At 37.9% G+C, this 12027-nt stretch overlaps 1 protein-coding gene across 1 annotated transcript in view; it reads left to right on the top strand.

Annotated features, from left to right (window-relative positions):
• The window catches only part of STIM2 (stromal interaction molecule 2), a 168421-nt gene extending 161459 nt beyond the window's left edge, over window positions 1–6962 (top strand). The window contains exons 11-12 of the mRNA XM_004266218.2: window positions 367–637; window positions 5294–6962. Of these exons, the coding sequence (XP_004266266.1) occupies window positions 367–637; window positions 5294–5771 (749 nt within the window). The 3' untranslated portion in view covers window positions 5772–6962. The remainder of the gene's footprint in view (window positions 1–366; window positions 638–5293) is intronic.
• The last annotated feature ends 5065 nt before the right edge of the window (window positions 6963–12027 follow it).

Raw genomic sequence — 12027 nt, 5'->3', positions numbered from 1 at the left:
TTTAAATATGTTTTATTGATTTTTAAATATAAGAATTTGTTATCTTGGGTAAATGTTTAAGCCTTTATGGTTAGTAATGTCAGATTTTGTATTTAAAACCACATGTGTTTATATGTTTACTTCTGTTTATTTTTTAGACCTGTTTTTATTTTTGTTACATTTGTTTTTACTTCTTAACTTTCCTGAGAAGCAGCTTTACAGGTGATAGAGGATGGTAATAATTGTACAGTTACTTCAACAAAGGTAGATTCAATGGTGACAAAGGTAGATTAATCACATCAGTTCTCTTTGGTGTGTCTCTGTAGTGTGCATGAAAGGAGCATTGGATTTTATGAATGTTTTCATTTATTTCCACTTGGCTTTCAGGGACCATGGCTAAACCTGCCGGATCACTGGCCAGAAGCAGCAGCTTGTGTCGCTCCCGCCGCAGCATTGTTCCGTCCTCGCCACAGTCTCAGCGAGCTCAGCTTCCTGCACATGCTCACCCGGCACACCCCAGGCATCCCCACCACCCCCAGCACACACAACACTCCTTGCCTTCCCCTGATCCAGATATCCTCTCAGTGTCAAGTTGCCCTGCTCTTTATCGAAATGAAGAGGAGGAGGAGGCCATTTACTTCTCTGCTGAAAAGCAATGGTATTGGCAATGAATGAAATACAGTATGTGTTGGGCTGGGTGGGTAGGAGTGGTATGTTGTGTTAATTTTCTACTGCTGCGTAACAGGTTACAACAAACTTTAGTGGCTTCTAACAACACCCATTTATTAGCTTTCAGTTCTGTATGCCAAAGTCCAAGCTTGGTGTGGCTAGGTTTTCTGCTCAGGGTCTCACAAATCTAAAATCAAAGTGTTGGCTGGGCTTTATTCTTATCTGGGGCTAGGGGGCCTCATCAAAGCTCACTTGGTTGTGGCAGAATTCAATTCCTCATGGTTACAGTACCATGGTCCTGGTTTCTGTGCTTGCTCTCAGCTGGGGGCTGCTCTCAGATTCTAGAGGCTGCCTGCTCTTCCTTGCCATGTGTGGCCTCTATCTTCAAAGCCAGCAACAGAGAATTTCCCTTCTTTCAAATCCCTCCTTTGCTTTGAATCTCTGCTTTCCTTTATCTCTGATCTCTATACCCAAATTTAAAAGGCTTACCTGGATAATAATCTCTCTATATATTAAGATCTACTAGTTTGGGCCTTAATTACACCTGCAAAATCCCTTCATAGCAGCACCTATGTTAGTGTTTGATTAAATAACTAACTGGGAGAAGATGTGTGCACACCAGAGCTGGGAATTGGGGGACCATCTTAGAATTCTGACCACCACACACATAGGATATTTTGAGATATAACTGCTTAGAGGCTATTGCACACAATTGACTCAAGTCTCAGAATATAAACTTGTCTAACGAACAGTTTCATATGTAAAATATAGAGGCATGAGCTTAAATATACTTGAGCACAAGGAAACATTAAATATGACTGACTGAGGTTTAAAAATATTTGTTGCCAATTAATGATTTGTTCTGTTATGTGCTAGTACTTGCTAGCGAGCAAGCAGTATCAGATGCAAAAGATTTAAGAAAATGTCAGGAACTTAAAGGAGGAAATTATATTCATAACACTTTTTTTTTTTTTTTCTATAAAGTAGATATAGCAGCAGTGTATTCTAGTCCAATGAGACCGGTTGCTGTTGGGGATCTCTCTAAACCGTATTCCTCTTTTGGAGCAGTATGGTATTAAGTGACAGAAAAACTGGTATTGGTTTCTGAGTTTGCCATTTAGTAGCCATGTGGCCATGAAGTCTTTACTGTTCTTGTTAGAAAAACAAAACCAGAAGGAATGGGCTGGACACTCGCCATAAGCCCTGGTGGCTCTCTGTCATGTGATTCTTCACACATAATTGTTTCGTCTGCTAGTGAAAGTAAATTTTATGATTAGAAAGTGATTATTATAGCATATTCCTAAGGAGATAGTACAAGTTTTGTGTTGTCATTGCAACTGGAGAATCTGAGGCACCTTTGCTTGGTTAGCACTTTATGACCAGCTTTGTTGTCTAACCTTTGCAGTATAACTGTAGTCACCAGTAAGATGGCTTTACTGACAAAGTAATTTTGTGTGGCTTATGGAAATTAGTAGGAAAACTCTAGAGCTCTGCTGTCCAGTAGAATTTTTTGCACTGATGGAAATGTTCAGCCCTCATTTCAAAGAGCACTGTCAGAAATTCACAGCTAGCTCATAAAATTTGAGAAGAATTTGGATTCAGACAACTTCCTCCTCTCCATTTTAGTCTTTTAAGTGTTGAACCACCAGAATCCTTACAAAATAATAATAATACAAACATTTACTATTTACCAGTCTTTCATGTTCTATGCATTGTTGCACGTATACGCTCATTTAAACCTTACCTTGAGTTAAGTCTTGTTATACGTGCATTAAACTTACATAAATTCAACTACACGTCACTGTGGGAAAAAAGTAGAAGTAGAAAAATGACATAAATGGTACATACAATTAAATTCAACATTCTGAAGAATATATGCTCTGGGAAAAATGGGAGATTTTAAGGTGTACTAGACCTGTATTCCAAGTCTGACTAGTTATGCAGAAGAAGCAACACTTCAGATTATTATTTGTTTTGGAATTAGGATATTAGAACTAAAAGTAGTATTAGAGATTGATCAAATACTCTTACCTAGACAAGAAAATTGAGATCTGATTAAATTAATTGATTTGCCCAAGATTGTACAGCTAATTAATGGCAGGACCAGGACAGGAATCTAGGTCTCCTAAATTAGGTCAGTATTCTTTTCACACATTATTTAGATTTTAGAAGCTAGTTTTTAAAATATTTTTAACCTAGTTTAGAATTTCACACACAAAGCAGCCAAACCACATAACAGAATAGAAAGTAAATTCATAAAATTTCGACTAGATCAGCTTCTGGCTCTGGAAGCTGAAGGAACAGTGAACAGCTCCAGGGAACAGTGATATATGCTGTTTGATTAATGGACATCTACTCCAAAAAGAAGCCTTGCAGAAAACTCCCTACCAGTGATTGATTTCTGAGTCATTTCTTCCTATCTGAACTGCCCCTTGCCCTCTGTTAGCACTATCCATTATCAATTGTAAGAGCATTTGAAAAATTATGCAGTACATGTAACTGTATAAAATGAAAGCATTATTTAAGTCTTTATTTGCCCAGGAGATTTTATACCTTCTGAAAGCTTGTAGTGTAATAAAGACAGTCTTCACATACGTGTGTGAGTAAAGTTCATAGAAAAGACTAAATACATTTAGCAGTCTAATATATAACTGAAGTGTGGTATTAACAAAATACATGTCAAAATCAATAAACATGCCTATCATAACATGAATAATGATAGTAATCATAGGTCATCCAAGGTGAGAGAGCATTCAATTCATTTACTCTATAAATATGAATTTAGTCCTTGCTGTGTGCCGTGTACTTGCTAATAACTTGAGCTGCCAAGACAGGTGAGACAAGGTCCTGGCCTAGTTCCAGCTGGTAGATGATGATCATATGTGTTCCTGCCTTTCTGTCTTCAGCTCTCTTCCTTCTCTCACCTTATTTCTTTTGCCAGTTACTTTTTACCTTGACTCTACTTTTCATTTCATAATCATTCTGTTCATAGAGTGAACACTATTCATCTCAGGTATGGTACATTCAAAAATGAATAAATTGTTATCCCTATTCTTCGGCATTTTCCTCCCTCCCTCCCTTCCTTCCCCTCTTTCTTCTCTTCTTATCTTTTCTTCTCTTTTTCCTTCCTCCCTCCCTTCCTTTCTTTTCCCTCCCTCCCTCCCTCCTTCCTTTCTTCCTTCCCTCCCTCTTTCCCTTCCTCCTTCCCTCCCTCCCTCCCTCCCTTCCATACTTACTAAATATCCACTATGAGCTTGTCACTATTCCAGAGAATACAAAAGTTAATAAGACTTCCTGCCCTCATTGTCTCCTTTCTTCTGGGGAAACTGACTATAAATAAGTTAATATAAAATATTTTAGGTAGTGATAAGTTCTGGGATGCTAAACAAAGACAGGTAAAAGGAAAGAGAATGCTGCTTTGGATAGGGTAGTTAGGAGAAGCATCTCTGGAGAGAGAGCATTTGAGTCATGTGGAGATGGAGGGGAAAAAAGATGAGGCAGAGGGAACAGCAAGTGCAACAGCCCTGAGGGAGTCGCAAGATTGGCATGTGGCAGGAACAAGGAAGAGGCAGAAGATGGTACACCGTGCAGCTGGAGGGATAGCCATGGACCTGACCATGCAGGGCTTTGCGGCCTTTGGCAAGGACTTTGGAGTTTAGCCTAAGTGTGTGAGGAAACATTGGAAAGTTTTGAGCAAGAGATTGTTGTGCTCTGATTGAGTTTTTAAAAACCACTTTAAGGGCTGTACAGAGAAGTAACTCAGAGGGAAGAACAAGAATGGAAGCAGGGAGACGAATTAGGAAGCTATTGCTATCATTGAGGTAACTGGTAGGGCAGGAAGAAGGATGATAGCAGTGGGACAGGAAGAAAAGGGTGGGTTTGAGGTATATTTTGAAGGAATAGCTGATAGCATTTACTGTACGTTGGCTTTGGGGTTGTAAACTTTATTTTTTCCAGTCCTCTTTATTTCTCTTGCCACTATGGAAAAGAGGGAAAAATCACAAAGGAATAAACTTGTGATAATTTATTGAATGTCTACTTTAAAAAAATAGCTCAATATCATTACCTTTTACCTGCCATCCACTCCCCACCCCAGTGTATCTCACCTCTCTTCCCTTCTGTTTTAAACTTGGGAGAGCTTATATTTTAGCTTAGTATATTCTTTTCTTCCTTCCTTAGGAAGCTATATTTAATCAATTTAATGACTAAACAGTAAAGGGAGAAGGTGGTGACTAAAATTCATCTTTTCAACTATATGTCAACTATGTGATTTAGAAAGAAAAATTTTCAGTGTTGAAACAAAACACAGAAGTAGCTGAAATGATAAAAACCTGTAAAATTTAAACATTTTCATTTCTCTGACAATTGAAGAAGGTGTAACTTTAAGTTATAATATTTTCTAGATTGGCAGGTATCATTATCATAGTTTATGTTAAAAATTAAACATTTTGATAAGTTATATTATTTAAAGTAGTAATTTTCTAAATTTTGTTGAAATGTGTATAGAATTTTAACATCTCTCCCTTTAATATTTTGATAGCTTAAACAGTGGAAGATGTTTTGGTTAGAATTAGTTAGAATGTCTGCCAGTACCCTTAAGAAACAAATTGATTTAAAATTTTACCTTTGCCTCTATCTCATCCAGGGAAGTACCAGACACAGCTTCAGAATGTGACTCCTTAAATTCTTCCATTGGAAGGAAACAGTCTCCTCCTTCAAGCCTTGAGATATACCAAACATTGTCTCCACGAAAAATATCAAGAGATGAGCTCTCTCTAGAGGATTCATCCAGAGGAGATTCGCCCATAGCTGCAGATATCTCCCGGGGTTCTCCTGATTGTGTAGGTCTGACAGAAACTAAGAGCATGATCTTCAGTCCTGCAAGCAAAGTGTACAATGGCATCTTGGAGAAATCCTGTAGCATGAACCAGCTTTCCAGTGGCATCCCGGTACCTAAACCTCGCCACACATCATGTTCCTCAGCTGGCAACGACAGCAAACCAGTTCAGGAAGCCCCAGGTGTTGCCAGGATAAGCAGCATCCCACATGACCTTTGCCATAATGGAGAGAAAAGCAAAAAGCCATCAAAAATTAAAAGCCTTTTTAAGAAGAAATCTAAGTGAACTGGCTGACTTGGTGGAATTCCATTCAAGTGGCATCTTTAAACTTTTATCTCCCATCCTTCACTCCTCTTTTTTTGTTTTAATTTTAGGAATGTAACTCCATTGGGGCTTTCCAGAGTGGATGCCATAGTGGAATGTCCTTAAGAGCAACTGTCTACTGTCTGCTTATTTAAATGACTATATAATCAATTTGTCAAGCCAGTTATTACTGAAAAATCATTAAGAGATGAGACAGTTTACAGTCATTTTTGCTTATTTATTTCTGCTTTGTTATTAGTGATATATATACAACATTTTGTTGAGAGCCACTATGGACTTAACAAGCTTTAATGGACTAGTAAGCCAGCATGGGCTTGCAAAAATTTCTTGTTTACCAGAGCATCTTCTTATCTTTCCACAGAGCTATTTACATCCTGGACTAAAATAACTTAAAAGGAGTAAAACTAATTGCACTACTGTTTCTCAGACTGGAAAAATATCTCTGCAAGTGAAACTGTATAGAGTTTATAAAATGACTATGGACAGGGGACTGTTTTCACTTTTAGATCAAAATGGGTTTTTAAGTAGAACATAGGGTTTCTAATTAACTTGATTTCTGGAAATGAAAACCCACGCTTTTATTATGGGAAGCTTCTTTAAATGCATTTAACATTATAAAGTTTCAAGTCCTGCTGTAAAGACCATGTTGTTTTGTTTTTCCCAGGGCTTTCACTGTGATTTTCTGCATTGCAGGCTGTGTATGATAAAATATAAATAATTTAAAGAGAGAGGCTCTTGATTCCTTACACAAAGTGGAAGAGTTAAAACTTGATTGAAGGACTTAAAACATTCACAAGCATATACTAAACTAGGAGGATGTGGGGATTCAGGCACTTGTTTACAGACTCAATAACTGCAAAGATTTATGGTTTGTGAAAAACTTGTACTGTGGAAAAGATAATAAATCGAAGACATTATTTTGTGGGACTGTGCTGATTTTTGTTGATAACACTCCACTAAGAACACTATATGTTTTTTGGAGAGCTGTGTAAGCTGTCTTCTTGCTTAACTGCAATATAAGAAATAGTGATGTTTTGGAAGTAAGTTGTCAACAAATTTCTTTCTATTTTATATTGTTTGTCATATTTTTATGTAGTTTGAAATGTTTAAATGTTCTAATATCAAGATTAACAAATATAAATTTATGGTGCATTTAGATTGTATTGTATTTATAAAGTTTGGGGTTTGTTAAACTGATAGCTTATTATAAAGGTAACTTTTACTGTGAAGATTGTCACATGAGTAACAAAGTACATTAACATCTGGGGAGTTTCTGCTTAAACTGCTTCTTTTAAAAATTCAGTCAGAATGATCTGGTTAATGCAATGTGGATGGACATTTAGGTGAACAACTGATACATATTAGCTAGAATGGTTTTTCAGCTTTGTGGCTGAAATATATAATGTCCAACTCAGTCCTGTTTAGATGAAAATGCTGATTGATAAACAATCATCATTCAAGATTTGCTCCAAAGAAATACTTTACTAAGAATCTGAACAGTTTCCCAAAGTTTCCTGTAAATTTTGTGTACTTCAGTGCCGTCGTTAAAAACTGTTAAGGTCTTGAATGGTATTTATATACGCAGATATTTATATATTTAATAGACAGTGCTTTGAGGGCAAAAATTGTTTGACTGAAATGAACATAGTGTTTTGGACTAATTATAAGGTAAGTTAACCTGAAAGGTCAAGAGTTGAGGAACACAGACCCTAAAGCTGTTTAGGAAGGGGAAAAATTGTGCATGAAGAATTGAAAAGCGCCCTGGAAAGTTTCTTCAGAGTGAAGGGAATACCTAATCTTCTTTCTCCTTCTTACAACCAGGCAGGAGTTCTTCCCTTTGAAAATTGCAAAAGGGATGAGAACCTTTTAGTTTGATGAATAGAGAAGGTAAAAGCCACAGAGCATGAAGTGGGACTGGGAGAAGGAGGATCTCTAGGAGTGCCCAGCAAGGCTTCCACTTGTTCAGGGTAAGAAGGGATCCTGGATCAGAACCACCTAGATGCTAGAACTTGTGCCTGGGAGTGGGAGAGGCTGTCCTGAGTAAAATGTGGGCCATCTTAAGTCAGGGGATGCATTGTTTGTTCTAAATTTCACATGGTTATAAACAAATTCAACCAAGGGATACTTGCTGCCTTATGTTGCTTGTAATATTTACATGCATTAGTATAATGCTCTGTGTTTGTAAATTCAACAGAAAATAATTGAGTTTTGGAAAGCCACAATAATTTCTGTATCACATCGTTTACACACGAAGAGTTGGACGTTAATATAAATTTTTAAAATTACCCATTTCTTACCTTATTTTAACCTTATAAAACTATGGTATTTTCCTGATTTTAAAAGTAATACCTTCCTTATTGTAAAAAACGATTCATGATAGAAAAGTATGAAGAAGAGAAACAACAGCAATCAAATTCTACTGCCCACAGTAATCACTTTTAATATTTTGGTATGTTTTCTGCTAGATCATTTTCTATATACTGATATATTTTACATAATTGAAATCATACTATATAGCTTTATATTATGCTTTTTCACTTAATATAGTATAAGCATTTCTCCAACATTATTAAAAACTCTTCATGAACAACATTTTAATGTTTCTATGATATACCATTGTATTGATTAACCATAATCTTTTTAATCATTCTTTTATTATTAAACATTAGGCTGTTTACAAATTTCTAATATGAGGAATAATAGCATTTAGCATTTATTGAGCACCCTATATACCAGGCACTGTTCTAAACTTTTTATATATTGTCATTGAACCTTGTAAGGTAGGTGTATTTTTTTCTTTTTTTAAAATCACCATTTTACTGATGAGGAAACTGAGCCCAGAAAATTAATAATTTGCTGAAGATCACATAGCTAATAAGTGGTAGAACCATGCTAACTTTTAAGTCATACTGCATAAATTCTAGTGAACATTCTCATTCCTTAGAATATATATTTTTAGAAAAGCATCAAGATTTTTATGTATATGCACATATGTTTGTATGTATACACACAAAGTCTCACATATATACCTTGTTTTTAAAGTTCTTTCTCCACGTAGCTATGTTTGTATTCCCCTCAATACCTGAGGGTACAAGTGACTTTCTGCCTCAGACCATCATTTCTGAATTACCATTTGGTTAAAACTTTGCTATTTTAGTAAGTATTTTTTAATTGGTAAATAATGTCTGGTATGGTTGGAAAGTTTCTTTTTTATGCCATGTATTTTTCATTTCTGTGAATTGTCTTTTCATGTCCTTTGCCTGTTAAGTTCTTAAGGTCCTAGTGTTATTTTTCAGTCTTTCATACAGTCTTTCAAATGTAGCTATTCTTGTATTCTTCATTTACTAACTAAAACTGATTTTTTATCAAATAGTATTTTTCATGTTTATTTTTAAAAGTAAGCCGAAGAAAACCTACATTTAAATTTTAGTCTTACTGCTCTCCCGTTTTTAGGTCTTCAGTGAGAGAGTAGATTTCCGCCCCCCCCCCCGCCCCCCAATTACAGGTTAGAGACAATCAGAATCTGCTTAATTCATTCAACAAATATTAAATAGCTTACCACGTACCAAGCATCACGATAAGCTCTGGAGGTATAGAGACTAATGTGACAGGTACCTGCCCTAAAGGAACTTGGTATCTAATAGGGCAGACAGGTCATAAACCCTTCAAATAAGTGCAGTAATAGAAATGTAAACCAAATGTTGGAGAGAGAGATTATGTAACTCAAAGGTATCTATTAAATCAAGGATAATTTAATGATGCTAATTTCCTGAGGATGTGCAGAGCACTTGGTGTGGTGAAACATACAGGTCCAAGGGCAAGTTGCACCTAACTAGTAGTCTAGTTCCAGCAGGTGAGCTTGCAGTTACTGAGTTCCAGCAAAACACTTTGTAACAGCTGTGAGGGTGCTCATTCGGGGGTAAATTGTTTACCAGAGAGAAACAGTGTTTGAGCAACCCCACAAAGGCCTGATAGTACTGATAAAAGACTCCCTCCCCACGTCTCCAGCCCTGAAACAGGATGGTCTGTTTCAGGATGAAAGGATGAAAGACACTCTCCTTCAGATTTACTCAGGTAAGGCTGATCTGATCTTGTGGCAACTCTATTTTTAGGTTTTTGAGGAACCTCCATACTGTTCTCTGTAGCAGCTGCAGCAATTTACCTTCCCACCAACAGTATACGAGGGTTCCCTTTTCTCCACACCCTCTCTAGCATTTGTTATTTGTAGACTTTTTGATGATGGCCATTCTGGCTGGTGTGATTGTAGTTTTGATTTGCATTTCTCAAGTGGTGTCAAGTGGGCTTCAGGCCAATTTTCAGATATTGCCTCAGTCCCATGATTGGGCTTTTCTGAGGTTTATCTACAGGTCTCTGGAGTGGCCTCAAAGGGTCCTCTCCATGGCGATGTTTGTTGTAGGCCCAGATAGGACATTGTAGGGAGGCCTCAGTCCAGATCTTGATTTCCTATCAGCAAGAAAGGATTGAGGCAGTGCCCAGGATCCCTTCATGAGCTAGAGTTATGACTGCCAGGGTCTCCATTATCCTGATGATCTAGTGTTTACTGCTTATGTTTCAGTGTCTTCATCAGCCTCCAGAAGTGAGAGAGCAAGCGGGAGCTCCAGGTAAGGCTGGCAGTTGGCCTCCACTGGGTGAGAGCGGTTCTGCAGTGTGTGGAGTGGGGGCAATGGGGGGAGTGGGGGTCATAGTGGCTCAGCCACTCCAAATCCCCAGTCCTTAAAGCAGAGGCAGAGCTGCTGCTTCCCCTTCCCACATCTTGCCTAGTTGGCCCTGGCAGGTTCTAGTTCCCTGTAAGGCAGACCTCTAAGAAGTCTTACCTGGGTCAAACTTGTTCTTCATCTCTTGCTTCAGACTGCCACATTTTAGTTTCAAATAGTTGTGTAATATAGCAGCCATCCCAGTATTGTGGTTCTGTTAAGAATACCTTGTGTCTATTCCTTAAGTACTGCCTCTTTAATTGCAGCATCTTAGTTCTAAAATATCCACGTGGGCTGATTTCCCACATGTGAGAATGTTAACTTCTGAGATACTCTCACAGACCTCTGGTCCCTGGGATATGATGGCGTCAGATCAGAGGGAGATTGAAGGGCAACACCACTTAGGAACTGGAAAAGGTTTCTAGAAGAAGAATGTGGCTTTTTTCTTTTGTTTTTGAAATTCCGGCTATTCAAATTCAGTGCTTCTCCTTTAAAAAGTTTTCTGTTAACACTTGAGGTGTGCATCTGCAGTCAAAAAGTACAATGACAAGAAATTAAAAGAAAGGGGGGCTGGATGGTGGTGGGGGTGATGAAGCCTGGGTGTAACAGTGAACCAGAGGTTGCCTTTGATGTGTAATGGAGGGAAAAGGGGAGGGGAGGGAAAAGGCACATTTGTTGTCACATCACCAAATCTTATCCATTTAATCCCTGAACATCTCAGCTAATGCCTCTACTGCCTTTGGGCCTTGCCTTCTCCATTTCTCATTAACTTTAAAGAGCTAACTGAACCCAGCCTTACCATCTTTCATCTACTTGTAGGTGAGCTTTCTAAGCCATAGGATGGATTTTCTCTGATTAAAATCTTTCTATGCCTTTCCATTGCCTGTAGGATAAAATATAAACATAAACTAGCAAAAGACCTTGGTGTTCTGGGCCTGCTTACTTCTCTAGCCTCATGGCTTCACATTATGGACATAACCTAACCAGTTGCACAGAACTTCATACAGGTTTCTGAAGAAGCCAGGCTGCTCCTTTTGCCTGGAATATCTTCTCAAGTCTTGGGCCACAGACTCTAAACCTTTAACTCAGATCAGGTATCTCCAGGAAGCCTTCCATATAGGCCACCGATCTGAGTGAGAAACCACTTCTGTGAATGTCCAGAACTTGGTGTTTATTACAGCACTTGTCACATCATACTACAAGGACCTGTTTACTTGTTGGCCCAATAAACTGAACTGCTTAAGAGCAGGGACTCTGCCTTATCTTGGTTTGAGGTCCCGAGGACTGGAACTTCAGGCACTGAATACATTACATGCCTGATGAATGAATAAATGAATAACATGTTATTGCTGCCTTCAAGTTTCAGACTGTTAAGGGCATTCACAAGTTTAATGATCAGAAGACAGTTCAAGACTATTACCCAATACAAATGAGCATTGTATGGCTGTGTTTCTGTTGTCTTATAATATAGATTCCAAGGAAGGAAGAGATCAAGATGGCAT

The sequence above is a fragment of the Orcinus orca genome, chromosome 4, assembly GCF_937001465.1.
Source record: "Orcinus orca chromosome 4, mOrcOrc1.1, whole genome shotgun sequence".
NCBI lineage: Eukaryota > Metazoa > Chordata > Mammalia > Artiodactyla > Delphinidae > Orcinus > Orcinus orca.
The sequence above is the reverse complement of the archived record's forward strand: the minus strand, read 5'-3'. Positions and strand labels throughout refer to the sequence as shown.